The 26,223-nt window shown below is 37.6% G+C and overlaps 3 protein-coding genes across 3 annotated transcripts; 1 reads left to right on the plus strand and 2 right to left on the minus strand.

The window, feature by feature from the left end:
* Window positions 1-6,253: 6,253 nt before the first annotated feature.
* Window positions 6,254-10,057, minus strand: pcna (proliferating cell nuclear antigen). Its single transcript, XM_044109023.1, has 6 exons — window positions 9,570-10,057; window positions 8,686-8,783; window positions 8,481-8,548; window positions 7,751-7,945; window positions 7,528-7,651; window positions 6,254-6,655 (listed from the first exon to the last, which is right to left on the minus strand). Exons 1-6 carry the CDS (start codon window positions 9,788-9,790, stop codon window positions 6,579-6,581), a joined length of 783 nt encoding a protein of 260 aa, XP_043964958.1. The 5' UTR covers window positions 9,791-10,057; the 3' UTR covers window positions 6,254-6,578.
* Window positions 10,058-10,305: 248 nt separating this feature from the next.
* mns1 (meiosis-specific nuclear structural 1) lies at window positions 10,306-16,019 on the plus strand. Its single transcript, XM_044109038.1, has 10 exons — window positions 10,306-10,506; window positions 10,624-10,815; window positions 12,550-12,677; window positions 12,787-12,889; window positions 13,498-13,727; window positions 14,361-14,577; window positions 14,669-14,776; window positions 14,853-15,110; window positions 15,228-15,353; window positions 15,777-16,019. The coding sequence occupies exons 1-10, from the start codon at window positions 10,504-10,506 to the stop codon at window positions 15,870-15,872; spliced, it is 1,461 nt and encodes a 486-aa protein (XP_043964973.1). The 5' UTR covers window positions 10,306-10,503; the 3' UTR covers window positions 15,873-16,019.
* Window positions 16,020-17,439: 1,420 nt separating this feature from the next.
* zgc:152830 (uncharacterized protein LOC767682 homolog) lies at window positions 17,440-25,966 on the minus strand. Its single transcript, XM_044109097.1, has 16 exons — window positions 25,839-25,966; window positions 25,067-25,108; window positions 24,880-24,970; window positions 23,438-23,586; window positions 23,244-23,352; window positions 20,942-21,069; window positions 20,760-20,859; window positions 19,989-20,064; window positions 19,824-19,909; window positions 19,625-19,729; window positions 19,438-19,513; window positions 19,228-19,346; window positions 19,065-19,148; window positions 18,928-18,985; window positions 17,913-18,094; window positions 17,440-17,831 (listed from the first exon to the last, which is right to left on the minus strand). Exons 1-16 carry the CDS (start codon window positions 25,847-25,849, stop codon window positions 17,694-17,696), a joined length of 1,554 nt encoding a protein of 517 aa, XP_043965032.1. The 5' UTR covers window positions 25,850-25,966; the 3' UTR covers window positions 17,440-17,693.
* Between the last annotated feature and the right edge of the window lie 257 nt (window positions 25,967-26,223).

A 26,223-nucleotide genomic window follows, 5' to 3' on the forward strand; every position in this document is an offset into this window, starting at 1 on the left:
ATTTATAGGTCTGAAGTTGTCAGAAAGATTTAATGCAATAAGAGTGAAAAAAATGTAAATATTTAAATAATAAGTTTACTGTACTAATTTGGAATCTAAAACTCTCAGTTTATTGAAAGATGCACATTTGTTGTTGTAGATCATCAAAATCAAAAGCAGTTTGTTTCAGGAGTAAAGAAAAAGCCTTTAAATTTACTGTATTTTCTGTATTTTACATTTCAAATCAGGTTGATCAAACAGTTCACCTGTTGAGACTGGAGGCCTTTTTTTTGTTCCCGTTTTGTTTTTTGAATTTCAGATTTCCCTCTCAGGCACAACAAAAAAAAGCTAAAAGTTGATGATAAAAAAAAAAAAATAGAAGAAGCACATTGTCGCAGCAGCGTCCATGTGTGCTGAACTGTTCCCAGCCTGCAGAAAAACGTGACACCAGTACGCTATGAGAAATCACGAGTGGGGAGAGAGAGAGACGTTTCTTCCTCTCGATGGACGACAACTCTCCCCTCACATTCCTCCCATTTGGTTTCCTCGTCTTCTCCTCCGCTGCTGTGAAATCTGACTGACAGCAAACAGGGACAAAGAGGACATCCCATTAATATGCTAATCTGTGTGGGGATGACTTCGACACACGGAGCAGAGTCAGGAATACATGTGTGTCATCTGTGCAGCAAGCTGTGTAAAATCAAAGCTCACGGAGGAGGAGGAGGAGGAGGAAGAGGAGCAGGAGGAAGGTGAGCGGTGGAAAAAGGGAGCCGAGGCGACATGAATAAAAACTAAAGCGGAGGGAATCCCCTCTGCATCACAGAAACCACAAACTGCATCTATTTGTTAAAGCGTCAATATCTTTCCGTCTTCACTATCGACCTTTATCAACTGAGTAAAAACTACCTGTTAAATGTTCCTGCTTTTAAAAACTGAGGAATTAAAATATTTTTAAATATGTTTAGTCAATATGAATAGGGTTGAATTTATTTTTTTCTGTTTTCTGATGCTTTAATGTTTTTTTGAACAGGTCATTCTTGAAATGGAGAATTTCTTCTCAATCAGCTTAAATAAAGGTTAAATAAAAATATATGAATGTAATTTTTATTAAAAATCAAATGCTTTTCCATATTTGGTTAGATGCCACTATGTCGTGACAGTATAATGAGACAGATAATCTGTGATAAAAATCGAGCTCTCCTGTCAGCTCAGTTTGAACCAACCAATCAGAGCTACTCTTGCTAATGCTAAAGCTAGTTAGCATTGCCACCAATGAGAGCGAATAGACGGTTTTCCTGTAATAGTAAGTTGTTTCTCCACCATTATAGCATTTAGCAGCGCATATTCGAGCTTGACTGACAGTGCTAAGACCCGCCTCCTGGCTCTGATTGGTTGTTTTTGACTGTGAGCGGTGCATTTCTTCAGAATCAGGGAGGAGGTGGAAGATCTTTTCACAGACTATCTGTCTCATATGAAACTGTCACAACATGGTGACAGTTTATTGGCAGACAAATATGAAATAAATATATACATTTTTTTGAACAGAAATTGGTTACTGGAGTTTTAAGCAGGATGTTGTCTGACAGATCATGGACTGCATGTTCTTGCCATGTGCAGCCTTCTGTGCTGGGATAAATCATCCATGCAACCTGCTTTTGTTTAGATGCTTCAGGGCTTGATTGACAAGAGGAGACAGAGATGAATGACAAACTACTGCATCTGTCCTGCTCACTTCCAGTGTGAATCCACTGTACGCTCTGACACCATTCATTCACAAGCCGCTTGTTTTGCAGCTGATAAGACAGCAGGCGGTTTGAAAAGCCTCTGAAAGACGCCTCCACCATCTCCTCAGCCTCACAGACCCGAGGGACAAGCTAGAACCGCCTGCCCTTTCCTTTCCTTCTGCTGTGTCAGTGTAGACTGCCACAAACACACACACTAACACACACTCTGCCACAGAGCCAGAAAGACAAAGATAGACAGCCAGAGAGAGTGTTTCATCCCTTTCCCCTTATCTCTCTGGCCAAAATCCCCTGCCTCCAGAAAGCAATTTAAAGGCCAGAGAAAGACAGACAGAAGTGAGACAGCAAACCAGAGAGATGCAGGAAGGAAGGCTCCCGATAAAGCTGCGTGTTCACTAATTAAAAATGCAGTTTAACATAAAGAAATCTCCTTAAATAAGATTACAAGACATTATATGAATGGTGATAGTAGTAGTAATATTTAAGTCAGTAGCTTCTTGCAAAAATATTTAGACCCATTAAACTTCTTAGCTTTTTTTATATCACATAATCTTTGGTGATAGTATTGCACAATGTTGCTAAAAAAGCTATGAAGTCGAAAGGAAAATCAAATATGAATTTCACATTTTCTTATGAACAATAATGTGAAAACTGTAGCAGGCGTTTGAATTGAGCCAAGTTCATGAGTTCGTCCTCTTTGTGAATCTTTGCAGATCAGGAGAAAGTCTTCACGAAGGCAGAGTGTCTTCAGTCAGAGGCTTCTTCAGATTTACTGTAATACAGACTGCTGCAATAAATCTTTCCTGTCAACAGCAACAATCTGCAATTACTCTTTGAAAAATGAATGAGTTACAACAGTTAATTTCCCTCTGGGTTTAACAATGTATTTTTGAATTAAATTTGAAAGTTGTGGAAAATTTTAAAGGAGACATTTTTATGCAAAATTCACATTTTACATTTTACTTCATTTGGGTCTCAGCTGCTTCTAAAAAAAACAGCCCAAGTGCTAAAAACAAAAACCCTGTTTTTAATAGATTTTATGCTTTTTGGTGCCTGAAAAATTAGCCTTTTCAATTGTTAAGTCACATTTAAAGGCGCTGCAACGTTACCTAGCAACCCTTGCCACGCCCAGCCACCGTTACCTAGCAACCCAAGTGGAAATGTTTAAATCTGCAAACCTTGTGGGACAGTTTTTCAAAAGACTTGTGAAAGGATGTTCTACCAAGTATATATTAAATATTTATAATCTCAAAATTTCTGTTACTTGATCATCTAAAATAATAAAATGAGGTTGTGTTTGGAACGCTGCAAATTCTTAAAAAGGGTTCAAGATCCTCAAAACGTACTTCTGATTTCCAACAGAGAAAACCTCCAGCTGAATCAAAAATAATCTGTCTGAGTGACCTAATTTTGTCGAAACTTCCTTAAATCATTACGTACGACACAGAATTGCTGCTCTGACGATAAGGGGAATATATCTGAGTCTGAATAGTAGCCAATTAAAAAGTGGACCCCCCCCCATCCCAAACGCTCCTCTTCCCATCCCAGAGCGTAATTAATCTTAAATTGAATGCCTGTGTTTAATTAAATGGTGAGGCATCTTAAATGGCTGAGCTGTGACTTTGCTTTATCGGTCACTCTGTTAGATGACAGACCCGTCTCAGTACCAGGCTCTCCGTTGGGAGACTGTCTGCTTCCCTTATCTGAAAAACAGTAGCTCCATCAGGTTAACTAATGCACGCTTAAAGCACTTATGGTGCTCTTTAGGAAATAATTTATTCGACCAGTTCCCATCGTCTCAGGAGCGTTTTACCGTTGAGGAAAACATCTGGAGTGGAATGACAGAAACGCAGCTTTATCAGAAAAATGGATATTAATATTTGTATAAAACTAAAATCCTCTTTTGCTCCTGCTTGGTGTCGGTTGGGGCTTTTCAGCAGAAACATTTAGATTTTTTAGGAAAGTCTGGGATTACATTGACATGCAATCCGGTGGGATTCTGTAATCTGCTCTGTCTGTCTTTTCTTAATCCAAACACCACAGGTGCGTGTGGAGCAACGTTTTCCAGCCAACATTTTAGAAATCCTTCTAAAAGATGAATAAAACACAATTCAAACAAAAAAAATTACAGGGATTTCTGCAGTAAGCTACAAAAATGAAGTGAGCACATAGCTTAGTTTAGCTTAGCCTAGCATAGGAAGCAGACGGGGCCAAGTACTCGCCAGAGATGAAGAAAAACCGAGCAGGAACTTTAGAGCTCACTAATTAACTTTTGACATTTTTTAATTGTTGCATGAAACTATCCACTAGTGACCAGAGGTTTCCTCTGAGCTTGTTGCTAAGAAACTGCTAAGTGGGAAACACATCGCGCTCACAAAGCACTGAAGAGTCCTTTTTAAACTTAGAATACGATGCAGTTCTTTTCCGCAAATTAAAACAAGACAATATTAGTAAATTTATAGACCCTGGTTAAATATTTTTCTCTTCTTGAATTGAGCTGGTTGTTAAGTTAACATAGTTTCCAGTCTGTACAGATGCTAGCTAAACTGAATTTATGGCAGAATTATTTTTCCTTCACTTCTCTTTTCTTTCTTATAATATATATATTTACAGTGGGTAAGCTTTACATTATGTTACCCGAAACAACCAGATGGATGAAGAAGACAAGTAAGTAAGTGATTAAGAAAAGAAGGAAGTATACAATAAAGGAAGAGCACCAGGAAAGAAAGCAAGAAGGAAGGAAGGAAATCAGGGAAGGACTAAAGAAAGGACACATGGAAGAGATGGGGGAAGGTCAGACAGATGTTTCTTCAGAGCCTCTGTAATGCTGGCAGCTACAAGGTATTATCATCATCATATACAACAATTTGAGATTAAATTAAAATAAAATTGGATTTAACTGAATTGAAAGAGAGGAGTGAAGGCACAAGGAGAAAATAGAAAGAAAGAAATATATAGAGAGAAAGGAAGGAAGGAAGGAAGGAAGGACTGGTTAATTTGACAAATGCAATAAAATGCTTTGGAATAGAAAAACCATCCCACTTGCTGTAATTATTGTATTAATGTTAAAATTTAATTTTTATATATGACATTTAGTGTCATATATACGACAATAATTATATTGAAACCACTGAAATGTGACTAAACTGTCAAATTCCTTGTTTTAGTCTGTCTTGTGAAGACCTGTACAACATTATTTCCTTTGTTAGCTAACAAAGAAAACCACAACAAAGTTCAGGAACTTAAATATTTCAGGAACTTAAAATATTTCAGGAACTTTGTGTCCCTGACGAAACGTTTCTCGTTACGTCATGTGGCCTCTGACTGATCTACGATAAGTGGTGACTCAGACTGGTGCCAGATGTGTCTGTCCAAAGGATTAAAGGTTTATGAGGATTAAAACTGTCCATCCAAAGCCATCCAACCTCCTGCCCTCCACAATGAAGACCAACCATTTAAGACAAGTCGAACGTCCCCTCCTGGCCTAAGGGGAGGTGAATCCCATGTAATGGTGGTGTTTGTTCGTTTTGGCCCAGGGCATTTAAGGAGACAGAGTTTAATAACCAGATTTGTGATTTTATTTCTCTGAAACCAAGCTCGATGTCGAAATCCAGATTATTTGATTGAATAACTGTGATACAGCCAGTGAAATCAAAGCAAAACAAATTTAATCTCATTTCTGTTGATGTAACATCCCGGCTGCAGCTTAACCATGCCTTGAGTTTTATTTTATTTAAAGGGTACGTTGTCTAACCCAGGAAAATTATGTAGTCTTACTTAATGGCTTTATCTCATTTGAGTGGTAATAAACTGGATCTGGAATTACAAAATAAAAAGTTGGCTTTTTAAAGATAAAAAGAAATCTCCAAGGTCAGAGGGAAATGTAATTTCAAAAACATATAAAAGTGGCAAAACAAAGAAGTGGCATGACATCTAGTGGCTGTTTTAGAGAACTGCACTTAAAAAAAATCAACTTTTCAGTTTATTTTCAGTCACAGTTGTAAGAAAGTAAATAATCAATTGGCTAATGCATAAAAAAATAAAACTTGCTGTTTTGGAGAGACTTTATATTTGCTGATGCTAGCTCTGATATAAACTCATTTATTAGTAACCAACAAATCTCATTTCATTGTCGAAAAGGACCAAAAAGTTGGAAAAACAGCAAATAAATAAACCAAAAACGTTTTAGATAAGCATTTCTAACTGGTATAAATATTTATTTTCATTTAAAGATAATTATCTAAAATTGTATTTCACTAGTTTGTTAGAATCAAATTTAATCAACTAAGATGTTTAAAAACTAAATTGTATTTTAGTCAAATGAAGCTGGAACTTACAATTTATATAATTTCACTTCAAATAAACTAATCATACTGCTGGAAAAAAAGCGATAGTTGTGAAGATTCAAATGGAAATAATTTATGACCTAGTGTAGAAATGCTGACATATTAGAGCCTTCGGGATCCAAAGTCAAAATCAGATGCAAAGTTTTTTAAGAACAGATTTAAAAACAAACCTTTTGAACAAAGTGACAATTTTCTGACTGATTTTATTCATACAAAAACATCTGGAGGTGACCGACCACAGGACTTATTTACAAGTGTGTTATCTACAAAAAAGAACTTGAAATTTGGTTTCCAGTCCAAGACAGGAAGAGAAAATTTAAGAACAGACCAAGAAGTGCTGGAATTTAAACCAGGTGACGTAAGGACTTCAACCAGCCGCTGAATCTTTCCTCACAGAGAGAAAAGCAGCCGACCGCTCTTCCTTCAAAGCCGACAAACCAGAAGAGTCCTTCAGTCACTCAGGATGAGTCCCAGTCTTCAGTTTCTCTCTTTTTACTGTGATGAAGACGACTTAGGAAGCCTCTTCGTCGATCTTCGGGGCCAGGTAGTACTTGATGTGTCCCATATCAGCGATCTTATACTCGACCACTGAGGAAACAGGAAGGAAGTCGCGTTTGGACCAAGAAAGAAACACTTACTGATGCGATTAGTCAGAGTAATGGTGATTAACTGATTACTGAAATAATCATCAAGTATTGATAAACTGCCGAGTTGGGTACATTTACTCAATTACATTAACTTGAGTAACTTTTTACTTTTACTTATTTTCTTATGAAGTATCGCTGCACTTAAAATTCTTTTTTGCTACATATCTGAATCATTGTCATTCTTAAAATACCAAAATTTCCACTTAACTTCATATTTTGGTTCTCAAACTAAAACTATACCCCTCAAAAGGCGTAGTTTCAGTTTCACCCTGTTCAAATTTTGGAAAAACTCCTATAAACCACATTTTGCTATTCAATTAATTGGTTAAAAAATAAATAAAACAGCTCATGGTATTTATGTAAGAAGATGCAGAAAGGATTGAGCTTTTCATGTGTTAGAAGTAATTTTCTATTTGCTGATAAATCTTTGCTACAAATGATTAAATGTAAATTGCAGTAAAAGCTGTTACTGCATTCTAGAAAATAAAATATTCGTTTTTGTATTAAAAGAAAGGAATTTATTTGTATGTTTTATAAAATCAGATCATAGAGTTAAATTTAAAAAACAAATCTGTGAAATGTGCCTTTTTAAAATTAATAAAATATTTATGAGTTGCAACCCTATTCATGACTATTCAATAATTTTTTTAAAAAATAGCTTTTTCTAATTTTTAATATTTTAAAGTATTAAGCATCAGGCCATTTTGAATCATGTTACATTTACATTTATTGTGTCTCAGAAAGAAAGCCGACTCATCACTGTAACCAATCTGCCTAAAATTACAAATAAAGCTGATTGGTCGATTGACTTACCGAGGGGAATGTCAGCAGACATACTGAGGGTGACGGTTTTGGACAGCGGTGTGGCCTTTGTGAAGAAGTTCAGGTAATTCAGGGCAAAGATCAGCTGGACCGGCTCATTCATCTCAATTGTGACCTAGATGTGAAAAAAAAAAAGACAATAAATAAATTAAATTTAATAAACTACATCAAATCAAACTGATCTGAATAAAGCCATGTATTTGTCGACACTCACAGCCTCGTCCTCTTTGTCCACGTTGCTGGTCTGGGACAGCTTGATGTTTCCGGTACCCAGCTCTCCGGAGGCGGAGAACTTCACGCCGTCCTTGGCGCAGGAGATCATGACGGCGTCGCCGATCTGGGACAGGTCGCGGCAGATACGGGCAAACTCTCCAGAGGGCATCTTCACCACGCAGCTGTACTCCTGCTCCTGTGGGGGGAACGTCAGGAAAATAAAATGATTTTTATTGAGAATAAACCCCTTAAACAAATCTTGATGCATTAAAATATGTACAAAAAATTCAAATTAGGTCCGCAATTAAATATTTTAGCAATCGATAAGTCAAAAAATAAATAAATAAAATTAAGATTTTTTTAACCCAACCACTTTTTTTTTATATACAATATTAGTAATACATTAAGAGATGCACAAAAATAATTTAATAAATATTTTATTGGCTAAAGTGCAACAACAGCATTCCTTTAGTAAATCTGAACTGGTTAAAACAACGCCACTCAAGGACCTCTGGCTAAACCATATTTATAGACAAATGTGGGGTTTTTTTATCTTCAAGGCAAAATCTAAATATTTTTGCACAAGTTTCGTGTAATGCTCTGAACATGTTCCTTTTTCCAGTTAATGGTATTTTTTTAGTCAAAATATTCAAGTTAATGCAGTCAATTAGTCGATTATTTCAATCGATTGAGTCCTAATTCCAGCATTAATCTGTATACTAGTTACTTACTGGAATACCAAGCTGCTCAACATCCAAGTCCATCAGCTTCATCTCATAATCTGAGACTTTCTCCTGATCTGCAAAGATTACAAGAGGCAACAACATCCTAATTAACTTTGACATCGTCTTAACTTTCTTTTTTGATGACTAAGAGGAGAAAAGAAGCAAAGTAATTACTACAATTACACAACCTTATATACCAGTAAACACTTACTGAGGGTTTCGAACACAAGAGCCAGTGTGTCGGCGTTGTCTTCTGCTCTGAGGGTGATGATGTCTTCGTTTCCTGCACACTTCAGGATCTTTGACATGCTAAAAGAAAGATGAGACAGTAAAGCTTAGGATGGTACAAACCAAAACGGGTTAAAACTACAAGATCAGAACACAGTTAAGATCCTTGATAAGAGCAACAATTAAAGCTGGAAGTAATAACAGTCTTGTAAATCAATTTTCACATACAAGAAAGAAACTGCCATACATTTTATTTATTAAGCTGCATTCTTTCATAAAATGTGTCTTGTTATGATTCAGCTATTATTGTAAGTGGTTTCATGTGAATAAAAATATTTGTTTATCGCTGCATTTTAACTCAAAAAGACCAAAAGAAAGTGGCGGAATTGAGTTACAAGCGGTAGTGACGTAGGCGGAAGTACCAATTCCCGGGTTTAACAATTCCCGCCAACCCACCCGGCGAATAATTTCGCGCTCAACAGAGGGTTGCTTCGTATGATCAATAACTGCCTCTAAACGTGTTTCTGACACAAAATTCACGATTTGTCTTGAATAAATAACCAACACAAACTGCTTGAAAATTAGATTTTTATGAGTGCAGCAGGGAAACATGCCCGGGCAAATCCACCAAGATGGCTTCCTCTTTGTATAAGTAACACTGCGCAATTAAATATATCCCCCAAAAAAGAAACTGTTATTGCTAAGATATAGCGATGTTATTAGTAGAAACAAAGTCTCACTTATTTGTCACTTCGTTGTACAACTTTATATCCAAAAATACCGAATTATGTCAACACAAAGGGTAAGTTCTCCAACAAATCAATATTGATGTTTAATATTAAAACGTGTTAATAAAGTTGGCCTCACCTGCTGAGGTTGACCCCCATCGCCAAGTTTCTGTCGCAGCGGTAAGAGTCGAAGCCATCATGCCGCAGGGTGAGCTGCACCAGGGAGACGTGAGACGAGTCCATGCTCTGGAGGGAGATGCCGGACGAGCTGACATCCCAGCAGGCCTCTGTTATCAAATCTTTCAGCGCCTCCAGAACCTTCTTCAGGATGGAGCCCTGGACCAAGCGAGCCTCGAACATGTTTGCTGTGGAGTATTTACGTCTGCGTAGACCGAAGAGAAAAACGTAATTTTCCGCCTTAAAGCGCCACTCGTGGAGACAGAAGTAGGAGCGTAGAGTTATAACTAAGCGGGAGGGAAAGTAAACTCCTCTAGCTGTCCAGTCTTTGTGTTGCTCGCTAACTCTGATTCAGTACACACGACTCGGACAGCAGGATGAGAAGTTTTAGCTGTAAGCGCGCGCTAACGGGAGTTTTATAATTCTCATACTACGTCATTTCCGTGCGTCTGTACGTACCGCCCAACCGCTAAAGAATGCAAACAGATTCCAGCCATATTGGAGAGGGCACCTAATACATTTCTGCATACTCTACCAACTGCGACTGTTAGGAACACTAAACTCATAAATTGATTTAAATATATTTAAATTAACATTTTAAACATTTAAATAAAACAAAAATTATGAAATTATGTTCTTTAAGAAAATTTATGTAATTTGGAATTTATTACAGCGGAACTGACGTTATTGTCTACGCTCGCTCTCATTGGGTTAGGAAAGAATTCGCCAGTTTCCTGGACAACGAAACGCTAAACAGCCGAAAGAAGGAACGCAACTAGCTTAACTTCGGAAAGTTCACAGCAAGTTCACAGATAAAACTCGCTTTAATTACGGGTTTTCGTGTAGTCAAGTGGAAAAGAAGTTAGGAGACCTGGGACATACAAAAAACTGCAAACATGGTAACTTTTTGTAGTCAGATCATTTAACCTGTGCGCGGGCTTTGTTGATTATCATTATTATTGTTCGATGTTTGTTGTAAGTGCTTTGGCGTCTAACTTTTTGTTTTATTAAAACAGAGTCACGGGATGATGAGGCACGCCCGTTTCCTGCAGGTGGAAGGTAACAGGAGAGAGGAGCTCAAGCGGCTATACCGGGAAAAGGGGCTGAGGGCCGCTTTGGATGTGGAGGAGACAGTCGACAGGAGGAGGCACTTGCGGCAAATGCGACAGCAGCTCAAGGAGCGGCAATTCGAGGAGGCTCTAATCAAGGTTGGAATCAACTTTAGCCTTCCTAAAGTTCAGCCATGTTTCTATGATCTAACTTGAATATAGTCACCAGAAATAAAATATTTAAAAAAAGTTTTTATAAAGTATTTTATAAACTATAAGTCAGTTTTTAAATTTATCGAGTCACATGTAACGAATGCGCAGCGTGACAACACATTTTGCTAAGCAACTGAAAGAAGTGTACATTAAAATTGGAATTTGCTTCCATATTTATCTTTGAATCAGAATCAGAATTAGTTTTCTCGCCATTGCGCACAAAGAAAGCACAACTAAATTTAAAAGATAAATCTCGAAGGCAATTGAGTAAAAATAAATACATTTTGGCTATTTGCATGATTTTTTTTAATAAAGTCAGCTTTTGATTACTTTAAAGATAAGCTAAAATGATCTGTGCAAGATAATAATAAGCTTGTTATGAAACAAAACTGCAGAAAGAAAGCTGACTGGCTGATGGATGGAGGAAGCATGGAAACAACTGCATCCCCAGGATAACATGGTTGCTTATTTACAGCTGCATGGAAATCACTACAATGTTTTTGTTTTTGACTGTGTCTCTAAAATCCACCACACATATAAAAGGTCCTGACAGTTAACATCTTTCTGTTTTATTCTAAAATCTGAACATGGTTAAGACATGGAAGAGGTTTTCTGCAAGCCACAGATTTTTTTGGGTAAAACTCAGTATTGACAAAAATACATAAAAGTGTAGTGGAGGAAAATACCTGTGAAGTCAACAAATTTTATAACATTTAAAGAAATCTAAACATTTCTGACATAAAGTGCAATTTTTTAAAACAAGCTTCACAGGTGAGCATACAAAGGTAAATGTTTATGAAACAAGACTGGAAATTTTTTAGCTGTATGAAATATTATCTTTAATCATTAAATTCAGAAATTTTTCTCACTTTCTTTTATAATAGAGAAGTCGGAAAATATTTTCAAAGCATATCTTTTATTTCAGTCACAGCCCTTCTGTGAGTATTAAGAATTTTTTGTTTAACTACGAGAATACGGTGGTCATAATATTAGCTGAATAAAAACAAAATTTTATCAGAACATCTTAAAATTATGAGAGAAAAAAGTTTTAATGAGACAAAGCTTGTTATTTTATGTATTGATATTCTCATAAAATTACTACTTCATCCTCTTAATATTATGGCTTCATTATGGTATTATTTATAAAACACATTGAAGCTGTAAAACAAAGATGGCTGCTGTGGGTGTACTGACATCACTTTCAAAGAACAAGAGAGCAAGGGTGACCAAAAAAATCCAGATTTTCCAAAAATTAAGTCTTCAAAAAACAAAACCTTTGATAAAATTTGATGAATCACCCAGCCAACATAAAGCATAAAATATTCACATATACTGAACTGACTACTTCACAATTTTCGCAAACAATTTTATATGCAAACTTTCATGACATTCAGATACAGGGCAACAAAATAAAATTATCTGGGGATGGGAATCCAAACATTGCTTTAAAAACAATTTCCCATTACCTTTGGGCGACTGTGGCTCTATGGTAGCGTAGTCACTGAACCCCAAATTGTTTACTGATCGGTTTATAAATGTGTTTGTTTGTGAGTGCGACTGGGTAAATGTGACTCTAGTGTGGTCAAAATGACTGGAAAAGCGCTATATAAGTTCAGTCCATTTTACCTCTGCTCTCCCTAATGCAGATTATTGCTGATTAAATAATTGCTGACCCTTTAGGCCGAGGAGGAAAGAATAAACAGGGAAAAACAGCAGGAGCAGGAGGAGAGGATATCTAAAGAATTGGCCCGTATTGCCCACGAGAAGCAAAAAGATGAGAAAATGAGGCAGCAGGTTAGAGCAAACAGGTACGCTCTCTTTATTACTTACACACTTGGTTTCATGTGTAACCGGAGTTATTAATTACAGTAACAGTACAGTAAAAAAATAAATTGTTTTTCCTTCTTTAATGTTTAGCCTGGAGATCAGGGAGCTGGAGTCCAAGCTGCTGGCTGCGTATGTGAGCAAGGAGAGAGTTGCTCAGCTGGCTGAACGCGAAGCGATGAGACGCCAGAACGCTGTGGGTGCCGCCTTCCATAGTTCAGGCAGATTCCAGACGTTTTCTGTCTCGTGAAAGCTGAGATTCTTTAAAATACGCTCAGTTAAAGTTAGGGCTGGACAATATGGCTGAAAAACATGTCACGATATAAGAATTTCATATCAGCCAATATCTATAATTATTGATTAGTTTGTTGCTTTGAATATCTGAAGTATTGCCACTATTTTTTCTTTCCAATGTTTTTTGTTTTTAAGCTGTTACGAAGGGATGGTGGTAAAACCTTAAACTGCTGCTGCACAAGTTACTCTGCAGGCTGTTGCTAGGTAACAAAAGAGTGAGTGAGTGAGATGATGCTACAAACCATGCTGAACTGGCCATGAGAGGTCGAGCAGCTAAAGCCTTTCCTCTACCTACATCTCCCAGAATTCTGTGCAGTTCTGGATCAGAGTTCAGTCAAATTCTTGAACATATTTTCTAACCCAATCTGTACTGTAATGGATTTATTGTCCAGCCAGAGTTAAAATTATTTAGTCTTTGCGCAACACCTCACAGAAGAAAAATCTTCCTTAATCAATACCGATCAATACCGGAGCTTACTGTTAAGTCATGTGTTTTCTATGAATTGATAGCTGGTTCAGGCAGAGTTGGCTGAAGCAATGAGGAAAGAACGTGAAGAAGCAGCCGCTGAGCTCCTGAAGCAGGAGGAGAAACACCATCAGGACATGGCTCAGCACAAGAAGGAGCTGGATGCGCAGCTCATGGAGAAGGAGATCAAGAAACAGGAGGCCTACGAGCTGTTCCTCAAGGAGAAGCTCATGGTGGATGAGATCATCAAGAAAATATACGAAGAGGAGCAGATGTGAGTCTGCAAAATTCACTCTGCACATTTTTATTCTTGTACTTGGGTCTCAACCTTTTTTTAGTTTTTTTTTAGCGATAAGTAAATGTGTTTTAGTGTATGGAAAAGGAAATGTTTCAAAAACCTACCGATTACTGAGTAACTCTGCACCGTTACCTAGCAACCCCAGCAGAGCCCAGCCCTGTTACCTAGCAACCCGAGCGGAAGTCCAGAGTGTTTAGTCAGCTGGTTTTACCGCTTTATGTAAATGGCTGGTTTATTTTTTCTTAATTGGTGTTCAGAAAAGATGTTTGTATAATTGCGCATCTGTTTGGAGCCATTTTCTTTGAGTCGGGGGTGTGGCCAGCGGCAGCTTATTTGGATTGTCTGAGAAAAATTTTGCGTGAGAAATTTTAATATTTCATTTTTGTCACAATTCTGACTTTAATCTCACCAGATTAAAGTCAGAATTACTTTATGAGTATGTTTTTGTTTCATACTCATAGACCTAACCAGTTCAAGGAACTACAATAGGTCCACTTTAATAAATTAGATATTTATCCAAGATCTGGTTAAGAATTCATATGAAACGTTTTCTTACACTATTTCTACGAAGTGTTTTTGATTTGTTGAAATGAAATGTTTCCGTCAAAGGGAGAGACAGCTAAAGCTGGAGAAGGTCCAAGCCACCAAGCAACAAATTGATGAGTTCAAACGGGAGCAGGCAAAATGGAAGCTCCTGGAGCAGGAAAAGATCGAGGCGGAAAACAGACGCATCATGGCGTTCATGAAGCAGCAGCAGGATGCGGAAGAGTCCAGAAAGACTCGGATGAAAGAACGGGAAGAAGCAAAGCAACAGATCCAGAAAATGGTTACAAAAAAGCTTTTATACCTGTTGATATTATCAATGTCCAATAATTTATGGAAAAAGCCTTTACCTGCTGTTCCCATCTGATCTCCAGCTGTGTGAGAAGATGGAAAAGGACAAGAAGCAGCGTGAAGACTTCGAAAGCATCCGCCAGGAGCTGTACTTGGAGGAACAAGAGGAGGCACAGAGAAAGAAAGACATTGTGAGAATCAAGCGCAAAACAAGCATTTCGTGATCTCAGCTGCCGTGTTAAATATATTATTAATCCGCTCTGTTAGGAAGCGATGGAAAAGAGGATCAGGCAGAAGCTGATGATGCAGCAGAGCTTCCAGGAGCACAAGGCCTTCAAAGAGATGCAGAAGCAGCGTCAGAAAGCGGAGGACCAGGCCTTCAGGGAGACCATGATGGCCAAGTTCGCCGAGGACGATCGGATCGAGCAGATGAACGACCGGAAGAGGCGCATGAAGCAGCTGGAGCACAGACACGAGGTGGAGAGGCTGATAGAGGACAAAAGACGACGGCGGGAGGCTGAAGAGGTACGGATCACGACCTGTCAGTTACATCAGCAACAAGACGTGACGACAGCAGAAGAACAACATGTGCTGTGTTTTATTAGAAAGTAGACATTTTAAAACCATTTTCTATCTCACCAGGAACAGGAAGCTAGAGCCAGAGCAGCCGAGAAGCAAGAAGAGGCGGCGATTAAACGGATCATAGAAGAAGAAAGACTGAAGCTCCTGAAGCAACATGCACTAAAACTCATTGGAAACTTTCCCAAGGTCTGTACGAGAGAATCTGAAATGTACAACACATGTAAGAGACGTTGTAGACATAAAAACAGAGGAGTACATTTCTGCCCAAATGCTGAAATTTTCAGATGAATCTCAGAAAGTTTCTAGAAAAAACAAGGAAATTTCTGAGCTCCAAAAGTTGAACATTTGCGAGAAAAAAATGAATTATTCTGTGAAATTCTTTGCAGAAATATAAAGAAATGTCTGAGCTCCCAAATTTTTGAGTTTTAAGTAAAAAAAAAATGTACTTTTCAAAAATTTCTGAGATTGATGTCAAAATTTTCGCTTTTTTCCTTCCAAATTTACTCTTTTTTTTTCTATCTACAGTGGCTTTCATACCCCATCAGCACAAATGTTATTGAAAGCGTGTGTGTATAAAAACATCGGTGAACTGTGGCTGTCTGTTCGCAGGACTTTCTCCGTAAAGATGACCTCGAACACTTCGACGAAGACTTCAGGAAGAATTTTGAAACTCGTCCGCCTGACGAAGCTTTTATGGTAGAGTGAGGAGCTTCTCCGCTTGGCCACTAGGGGGCGGTGTGAGACTGCTGTGAATGTATTGCAGATTGCTTTTTTCTATTATTTCACAAAACACAACATGTTTGTTCAAAATGTTTAGAAGCTTACTTATTAAAATATGCTTGCAGCATTGTCTTTAATTTATTTCATTTTGATTTAGGAACTTACTGAACATTTATATACTTTTTCTGTTTTCAAACTTCATAAAATGTTCAAACTACTGTTCTTTTCCACACAGATGAACTCCGTAAATTAAACCACGTTAGCCTTTACTAGTTGATAACGTCGAGTTCTTCAAACCCTCATTTTATTTTCAGAAAGTAAAATAAAATTTGTTCATTTCATCAGTCTACATGAAGTGTTGGTTGTTGATTTATGAAATAATTGTGAATTTTAAGACCTGCATCTAATGATACAAAATAAAATATTCATAGAAGAGTGATGATAGTTTGTATTTACTGTACTAAGTCAATATTTTGATGGTAGATTTGTACCAGCTTTATGCATCCACCATGTTCGTTTTTGCAGCTCAACATGATTACAGTGGATTTTATTTGAGGGGAATTGAAGAAAACTCTAAAACCATTTATGATATTAATTGTTTTTCAACTTCACATTTTTGCTCCAGCCTGAGTTTGTTCACCACAAAACATTAAAGTTTGTAGTTGTAACGTGACATGGAGCATGAATACATTTACAAAGCACTGTGTGTGTTAGTAGGGTTGGACGTTCATCACAGCATTTAGATAAAGCTTTATTAAGATTTTTGATTTATCATTAATTTCTGTTATTGATGATAAATAAAAAAACTGGAAATTATATTTTTGCTTTTTTACCCACATTTTGTTCCATCAAATTATATCTGTAATTTAAAAAATATTAATATATTTAATTATATATCTGATATGATTTTAATATAATTAAACATATTTTAAAAATCTATACGTGTATGAGATTGTAATTAAAATAGAACCAAATATATAATTTTGAAAATTGTTTAAAAAAATGTATAATGTATAAATGTGATATTGTAATTTAAATGTCTAAATGTTAATTTCTAAAATCTAATTAAATTATAAAAAATGAATATATACATGAGTATGATATTGTAATTTAAATATGACCTAATAAAATAAATGTATCAGTAATTTTGAAAATATAATTAAATATATATATTTAAAAAAAAAATAATAATATACGTCATGTGATGTCATGTGGATTGTTGTAAGTAATTTGAATATGAAACTCCCAGGATGCCAATTTCAAACGTTTTTCAAGAACAATATTTGTGTTGCTATAAATGCTCTGCCATGCAGTCAATTTATTACCTAAAAAATAAGTAATAGTTTTAAAAATAAATCTTTACTTCAACATATTGCGATAAAATGTGTGAGGACAAACATCAACAATTTATAAAAAATATACCAACATCATACCACAGTTGTACTAGTATTATAAATGTTCTGGTACCTATTTGTTTAAATAAATTGTTATCTGATTTCTATTCAACATTTCATCTGATGAAGAAAAAAAAAACACAAATATGAGACAAACGTAGCGGTGCAACCGTAAACCCTCAGGTCTTTATTGAGTAACGAGCAAAACTTGGTTTCATAAATGTTTAAATTTAACCCCTGAGAGTTTGCTGATTCAGGTCACTTTGCAGGTTTCCTCCACCCATGATTCAGAAAGGAAGGAAGTTAGAAACAAACACCGTCCCAAAGATCAACCTGAGCTCTTCACAAGATTAAATTTGGAGGAAAATGCTAGATTAGATGCGTGTTTCTTTCTTTAAAATCAACATATTTTTTAGAGGCTGTTTTGAAAGATGTAGTTGGTTGCCATGGCAACAATGGGGGCGCCCGTGGGGACTCCGGGGAAAGGACCACTGGAGCCAGCGATGTCAATGTGGGAGTAGGGCAGCGGCGCCTCCGAGTCGACTCCGTGCTGCGGAGACATTCAAACAGAAGTCAGCAGGTTCTGATCCAACGAGCGGCAGAAGCACAGGTGTTGGGTTTTTCTAACGACCTTGTCGAGGCCCGAGGTCATGATGAGGAAGGCCGCGGGGGACTGATGTCCTCGCGGTGTGGCGGAGGACGGGAGGTTGTTGCACTGCAGGATGTCCTCGTACTCAGACGGGCCCTTGTGGAACTCGTAGTCCTCCCGTCTGATGTTGGAAATCTCAAACACGTCACCCAGCACGTCTCCAGCTGCAGGAACGACGGTGGAGCTCAGTTTACAAAGAGCTGCAAACACTCAACCTCACGCAGAAACTTTCATTTTACTATCTTAATATAGTCCCAACAGTGACACCTTGTGGACAACTAGATCTATTGCAGGTAAAAAGGACAAATTAAGGATTGTAATCAGCAAACATTCAGAATTATTTGCGAATAAAGATGCACAAATCAAATTTTTTCACTTCCGATACGATATCTGAGATTTAGCATCAGCTGATACGTCAAATCAATGCTGAACACGTTACCTCAATTTAATCATATTTTCAAATTCACCGATATTTATTGATACTCTTGAACAAAAAGTGGAGAAAATGACAAAATAATTTGTCCGATCATAATGTCATCATAATTTACTTTTTAAATTTAACATCAATAATAGTTTATTAGAGATAAATCTTTTTTTTTTTTTTTTTAAATAAGAATATTTTCATAATAAAAGATACAAACCAAACTTGGTACCTTTAAATGTAAATTTTCTCTGGACTCATTTAGAGATTTATTCATAAATTAACATATTTCCATGTACATCCTTGTTATTTATTCTATATATAAATACATTAACTATAAATAAACTACTAAATTACCTAAGTATTTAAATTACATCAAACTCATGTACATATTATAATTATTAAAAATTGTTTAAAACATACTTTGTATCTCTTATGGTGATGTATTAAGTAATTAACACTTCGGAGGATGTAGTTTGTGGACAAATAAGCAATTTCTCATTGAAGACCAATAAAGAAAATTCTATTCTATTGTATAAATGTCCTCTGTAACCAGTGAGTCACAGTTAGCCTCACCTTTCTGCCACTGGGCGGCGTTCTTGTTGCGGTGGGCCGGCCCGTTGTCCATGATGATCTGCAACGATAACATTTGTAACGAGGGAAAGCGTGAACACTTCCAGTGAGTTTAGGCTTGTATTTTTCAGAGAACTCACAGAATAGTTTGGTCCCATGGCTCTAATGGCGTGACCAGTCAGAGTCGCAATCGTGAAGATGTGCGGGGAAACTTCCTGCGCCGCCTGCAGAGACGAAGCGTCACATTTGGAGCAGATGGCTCAGCGGAAACGACAGATCTGTGAGAGGGTTAACGTCTCCAACCTTCTCCTTCATCTCACAGAGCAGGTCCACCATCACCATACGGCCTTCCGCGTCTGTGTTTCCCACACGGACTCTGCGACCGGCGCGGGAGACCACCAGCTCGTCCGCAACGTAGCAGTCTGAGAAAACACACAGGAGGGTGGCAGGTGAGACCAGGATGTGTTTTTTATTATTATACATCAGTGGAGCTTTGAAGAGGTCAACACTCACCTGAACCCACACTGTTCCTCACCATGGTCATCACACCGAACACTTTCAGATGTCTCGGCTTCAGATGGGCTAAAATCTAAACGAGGTTAGTTGGTTTCTCTTAATTGCGCTCAGCTGTGATTATCTGACCTGTGGGTTGATTTACTTACTTCTGTTCAGGTGAGATGCTGAGAAACTGATTATTTACCTGGAAGAATCCAGCAACAGCAGCAGCTCCACACTTGTCTCTGTGCATCCCGGCCATGAAGCCTCCAGCCTTGATGTCTGCTCCTCCTGTGTCGTAGGTAATGCCCTGCAAACAGAGAACAAGACGAGGAAATTACTAGCAGTGTTATTATTTTTATTCATCCTTCCACGACCCATCAGCAAACATCTAAAACTCCTACCTTTCCAACCAACATGAGTGTCTTCTGGATCGGTCCCTCTCCACAGTACTGCAGCTTGATGACTCTCGCCTGATGACGAGGTACGTCTGGAGAGGTTTTAGGTTTTTAATAGCATCGATTAGATCTGTAGGAAATCTGTGTTGAAGAGAAAAGTTTCTGTCTTACTGTTAGCGCAGCGGTTCACTGCAGCCAGACACGGATACTCCTTCTCCAGAGTTTTCACGTCGCTCAGCACTTCCACCTGGAAACACACGAACCAGGTCAGCCTGAAGATCCCGCTGTTTCTGCGCTTGAACCATTTATACTTTCATTAGTTTGATTGCAATTTTATGGAACAGACTAGTTTAACTGGAAGGTAAATGAGAAATGGTTTTCAAAATGTTTAAAATATTTAAAACCCAAATGCTGTCAGTCATTTTGTTGTTTGTTGCAAAGACTTCTTTATTGTAATATTAAAAACCAACAAACTTTGAACATTTTACACAGTTTCAGCTGTTTTGCAGGGAAGGACTTCAATCTGTAGATGAATGAAGAGACCCTGAAAGTTTTGCAGCTGTAATTAAATAGAAAAAGTAAACACCGCAGGAGTTAGTTGGTACAAATGCACACCACATTTAAGAGTTTTGTAATAAAAAAAAAATTCAGTAATTATTCCTCTTCTTTAAAATTATGCCCTAATTGTGTTGGTCTGCAGGATAAGATCACATTTAAAACATGGGAATTATGTATTTTCCAGGCACATAGAGCCATTTTATAGCACTTTTTACCTGAGTAGCACTATTTTATGCTACTCAGGTAAACGTAACTAGTTACTCCTTACATCTGAAATCAACCTTACCTTCAGTAAAAAAAAATGCTGCACACATCAAACATGGCTGAAAAGAAATTTGGTGATAACATCTTTTGTTTTTGCATGTGTGCAGGACTCGTCCCCACCTCCACAGGGCTGTTCTTGAACAGCTCCTGGACATAGTCGGCCACGCGAGGAGCCGCCATGCGTTCAGGGTCAGAGCCGCCGATGTCGCGGTAGGCCAGTCTGAGGAGACAAAACCAAACAGCTGCCGGGTTTTCAACAACAGAGCCTGTTAAAAACGGGTGAAACGAAGCGCCTGACGCACCTTCCGCTCTCCAGAGCGTTGGCCAGCTCCACCAGCCGCCGCCCCTCGGCCTCCTGCGCCGCCCACAGCCCCAGAACGCACACCTTGTGGACCGACGACTTGATGTTCGCCTCTCGCACTTCAAGGGGCTTCCAAGGTAAGAAAACTTGTTACTAAAAGTGATGTCAGAGCTCAAATACTACATTATAATTTTTGCATTATAATTTTTACATACATGAATCCAAATATAGAATAAAATTTGTGACATATTTGTAAATTTACAGAGCATAAAGCTAAAAAGGTTTTTTTTTTTAATGTCTGAATTAAATTATTTAGTGATTATAGAATGGACTCTACAAAAAGAATATTTCCTGATTACAAGAGTAAATAACTTCAAATCGTACACACTTGGTTTTGTTTCTTTCTGTTTAGTGATTTGTATATAAGAAGTGAAATGTCTTGGGTTCTTATAGATTGTAATGATTATTGAAGGGGTAATTTTACGAACTTTAAAATTTATCGTGATACTTTGTGGCGATATTGTGAAAATGATAAAAACTACAATTTAAAAAAATATTACTTCTTGTTTTAGGTAACTGTATGGCTGTGACTACATGGCGCAGCAACACCAACAAATACTGTTCTTGAAAAACAGACTTCTTCAGGATGCTGCTTTAAAAAATGATAATATCAACAAACTGCACACAGTAGCTTCATTTAATTATATTTTTGAATATATTTCTGCTGTGGAATTAATAGTGGTGAAAATATAAGAGTAACATTTCCGATAATTAAACTTTATTGTGACAACGATAAATCAAAATTCTTATGGTAAGAAATCTTTCAAGATAAAAGATACGATAAATGCTCGCTCCTTCTTCTTCTGCCTGTGCCTTTTCAGGCTAGTTGTTTAAATTGTTGCAGCGTTTTAAGATCGGAATTTTAGTTTTGCTCAACTACATTTTTCAAACCAAACATGCGTAAAGTTATTGCAAGCATTTCTTTCCCTGGTGTTGATCCAGCTGTTATGGGAGGTGAAATGTTTTGACATACCAGCCTCTCATGAAAGGTTAGTAAATGTGCAGCAGACTAGTGGAGTACGATGGCCACACTGGGTCAACTCGAGGAATCTCAACTGTCCGACGCTTGTTTCCATACACTCCAGGCCACTTCTTCACTCAGTCACAATTATCGACTTATTCCACTTTGATTGTCACGCTTCAAACTTTACCAGGACTGCGACTCAGACAGACTCAGACTGACCGGGCCAAACAATGACACAAGTGCCAAAACTCAACGGCACTGCAACACCATCAACAGAAACTATGACCAACCCGGTGGACCCGCTTCCTCATCCACACCAAGCCAGCGTGTCAGTAACCTTCCCATTCACACCTTGGTGACAGTCTCGCCCACATCAACACAGCCACCACCCAAATGTCAAAGCTGCGTGCTCCTGTCACATCAATCATTACTCATTTCATTCACATGGCTCTGACAGTTGGCATGCAGTTCTCTCCACCCCGTCCTATGAAGAATGTTTCCCATAAAACTGTGGCTTCAAACTGCAATCCTGAAGGGTGCAACTTTTAGATGTGTCCTTTATCCTACATGCTGAAACTGCGTCACTAGCATGCAGTCAAGCTCTACAGATATCTGTATCTATATCGACCACTGTAGAGAGAGAACAAAATATGAGGAGTAAATTGCTGCCAAAAACTTTTGGGAAATGTTCTGGAAAAAACGTGGAAATTTCAGAATATCAAAAGTTGGAAATTTTCTCAGTTTCAAAAGCAGAAAATCTGAAATTTCCAAGCTCAAAAACTACATTTACCCAACAGAATAACTGCAAGTGAGCAAATAACCAACCAATGTATTTACCACCCTGACGGCAGTCGGCACTATTTTGTCACGCTCAGCGAACACACATGAACTTTTTCTCATTCCAACCTTGCATGCTTTCGGTTTTCTGTCCCATCATGTCAGACTGTGATCAATCTCATGTTTGCATAACCTCTGCATTTTGTTTGCATGCCAACTTTTACACCATCTACCAGGGAACAGGCAGCATTTACTGACAGGGTCAGTGATGGATTTCTTTGTTGAGAGAGTTTTATAGCATTCGTCACTTTTTATATAGACAGGTGTCTAACTGATGTCTAATCAAGCAAGTGAAACAGCTCAAACAACTTGTTTTAAATGCTACAGGTGTTTTTCCACCAAAAACTTTGAAAAAAAAGGATCCCAAAAGTTTTATCATTCTCTCTGTCTGGAAAAATGACTAAACTATCTTTATTTTGCAGGAGAGTCTTTAGTTTCTCACCATGTAGAGGGCGTGGAGGGCACCGAGTGCAGCCGCCAAGGCGTTGTCCTTATAGTCCTTGTGGGGGGGGCAAACCAGCAGGGGGCGCTGCATGCCAGCTTTCAAGGCACTGCAAATGAGACGTTGACGATGAGCAAGGATTTGTGGATAAAATGAAACATGGTGGAGAGGCCGGTGAGATGCTGTTAACTGACCGTTTGATGCCTTTGACCGCGGCGTCACTGAAACGTCTGACGTCATCGTAGTCCCGGTTCACTGGGCCGGTAGAGGCAAATATCAGACGGTTCCCGGGAAGACTGGGAACCTTGATGAGCACCACCTCATCCCCCAAACCGCTGTCCACCTAGAGAACAACAGCAAGTCTGATAATGAGCTGTCCAACTAAAGAAATTATATTTTTCACATTTTATATCAGACTTAAACTGGAGTGTAGATTCTTTGCAGGGATGCAGAGAATACTGGGATTAACATCGACACGGTCGTTTTCAACTTATCGGTATCCGTGCCATAAGTAAAGCTGGGCCAATATTACAGCAGGACAATATGGCTGAAAACAGTACAAGCGTTTCACTTCATAAATAATTATTGATTAATTTTTTGTTTTAATTTTATGAAACATAATAAATTTTTCTGGATGACTAGACGTTGTTGTGATAAACAATAATATTGTTGCTTTGAGAACATTTTCAAGTAATATAATAGCAATACAAATACAAATATACTCTCTGTGAAAGATCAATAAACCTCTAATAAATATTTAACACTGGAACTGGAAGACATTTTAAATATCCAAACTAAATAAACAATTCACCTAGATCAACAAACAAATGCAAGTTCCACCAGTTCTGTCAGGAGAAATGAGTCAAAAGTCCAGCAAAAGCAAAACCAAAAGGTTTGACCTGTCGCAGATTTTAAAAGACAGTGATCGCTGACGGTAGCAGCATTTCCATTACAAATGTGTCCAAAACTTTGTCAATATTCTGCTAATGTGAATAAACAAAATAAAATAAAAAAAAACACTCAGTTTTACAATTGCAATATTTCCAATACATAAGAAATGCGATTAAACTAAAATTATACATCAATAAGTTTGTTCACACAATAAGTCATTAAAAACAAACTTTGCCACTTCCTGTCATCTTGTGACTTGTGTGATGCAAAAAAAAAAGTGTTTCCATTGCAGTTTTGCAAAATAAACCAATTTCAGTAAAGCCAAAATCAAACCTCATCCTAGCGCCAAAACGTTTTATTGAAAAACTAGTTTTCCAAAACTGCCATGTTTGCATTAAGCAAATTTATTTTTATTATATGATTATTGGAAATGCAGCTACTGAACTCATGGAAAGTTACAAAAAGATATCTAAGAAATGTTCTCACTAAGTCTTCTGGCATTTATCAACTAGAAATAATTTTGGTAATTCTGACTAACCTGAAATTTTGTCTGATTTAACTTCAAAGTGAGGAAAAAAATGTGTGCGTGTCTTTTTATTTGGTGTATGCAAAGTTTTGGTTTCAACTTTACACAGCTTGTAAATACCTAGGACCATTGTGTTGTACTAATAAAGCAGAAGGAAAATTAAACCTCCACAAACCAGTTACTTTATAAGCCAGCGGGGATGCAAGTGCCGACACTTACAGAGCTGTAATCCTGCAGCGGGGCTTTCAGGCTCTCTAGCTCAGCTGGGAGAGTTTCATGACTCTGGGTCACCAAGATGATGCCATCAAAACTATAAAAACAAAACAAAAACCCCCCAATTAAGTCAGAATCCACTTCTGTCTGAAACAGACAGAATAAGAGGAGTAGGACATTTCCAGATACTCACTTCTGGTTTTTGATGTCGGCGGTCCACTCAGTGGGCTGGACGCTGGACAGAGAAACAGAATGTGATGTCAGCAACACAACATAACTAGATAACTGAGACAGAGTGAAGCAACAAGTCTGGTTTAAAATATGCCTAAAGATAACAACAAGAAGGAAAAAAACTGTAGGACCTTTGAAACCTGCAGCTAAAAAAGAAAGACAGCAGCCGATAAGACTCAAGAGGGTAAAAATTTATTTTTCTTGCTGCAACCTGCAAAGTAGGACAATAAAAAAAACCAAAATCTCTGCATCTAACACTTATTTTATCTCTTTACATACTTTATAGGGTGCAATCACCTCCTTTTGTAGATTATGGCTTTAAATCTGATGACAAATCAACTTTATTTAACACCAAACAGAAGGTTTTGGTATCACAAGACATACAGGAAGAGAAAGTAAAACTGTCATGTACTCAGTTGTGAAGCCTTTTAAAGGACACTTAATCCAAATGAGTTTAAATCCCAAAAGCAGAATATAAGTGTCAAATTTCCCCAAACAAAACAGTTAAAAACAGACTCTTGATATTAGCATTAAATAAATAAATAAATACATATGTAAAATAAATAAGTCTAAAGAAAGCAAGGTAATTAATTGTGGAAAATTAAAGTATAACAAAAAGCCAGACGTTTGCAGCTGCTACATGGAAAGGCAGCTCAAAACAAGAGTCTATGCGTGAGGTGATACTTAAAACCGGACAAGAATCAGAATTGATAAATAAAAACATTTAACCCCACCTGGTGCACATTGTTGCTGTCCTTCTCCTGCAGCCTTCGAGGTGAAAGAGACAACAGTCACCAGTTATCAGCAGCTCCTTCACCGAACCGCTTCCTCTCTTGGTCACATGACCGGTGATGCCTTCACGGACTCAAACGAGTCCACCGTTTGAAAAACATGGGCGATTTTAAAATAAACATTGAATTATCACCGTACTGTATCTGATCTGAATATAAAGAGGTAATATGTGCTATATTTTTCTGTAAAAATAAGTGTTTTCAAATCAGTTTGCCCATAATTTAGCTAGAGGCGGGAAACTTCCGTTTGAGGGCTTGCTGGGTAATGTAGTTTCAAGTATTTCTTGACTAAACGCACAGAGAATATTACTAATATTTTAAATAACAC

The sequence above is a fragment of the Gambusia affinis genome, linkage group LG03 (assembly GCF_019740435.1).
Source record: "Gambusia affinis linkage group LG03, SWU_Gaff_1.0, whole genome shotgun sequence".
In the NCBI taxonomy this organism is placed as follows: domain Eukaryota; kingdom Metazoa; phylum Chordata; class Actinopteri; order Cyprinodontiformes; family Poeciliidae; genus Gambusia; species Gambusia affinis.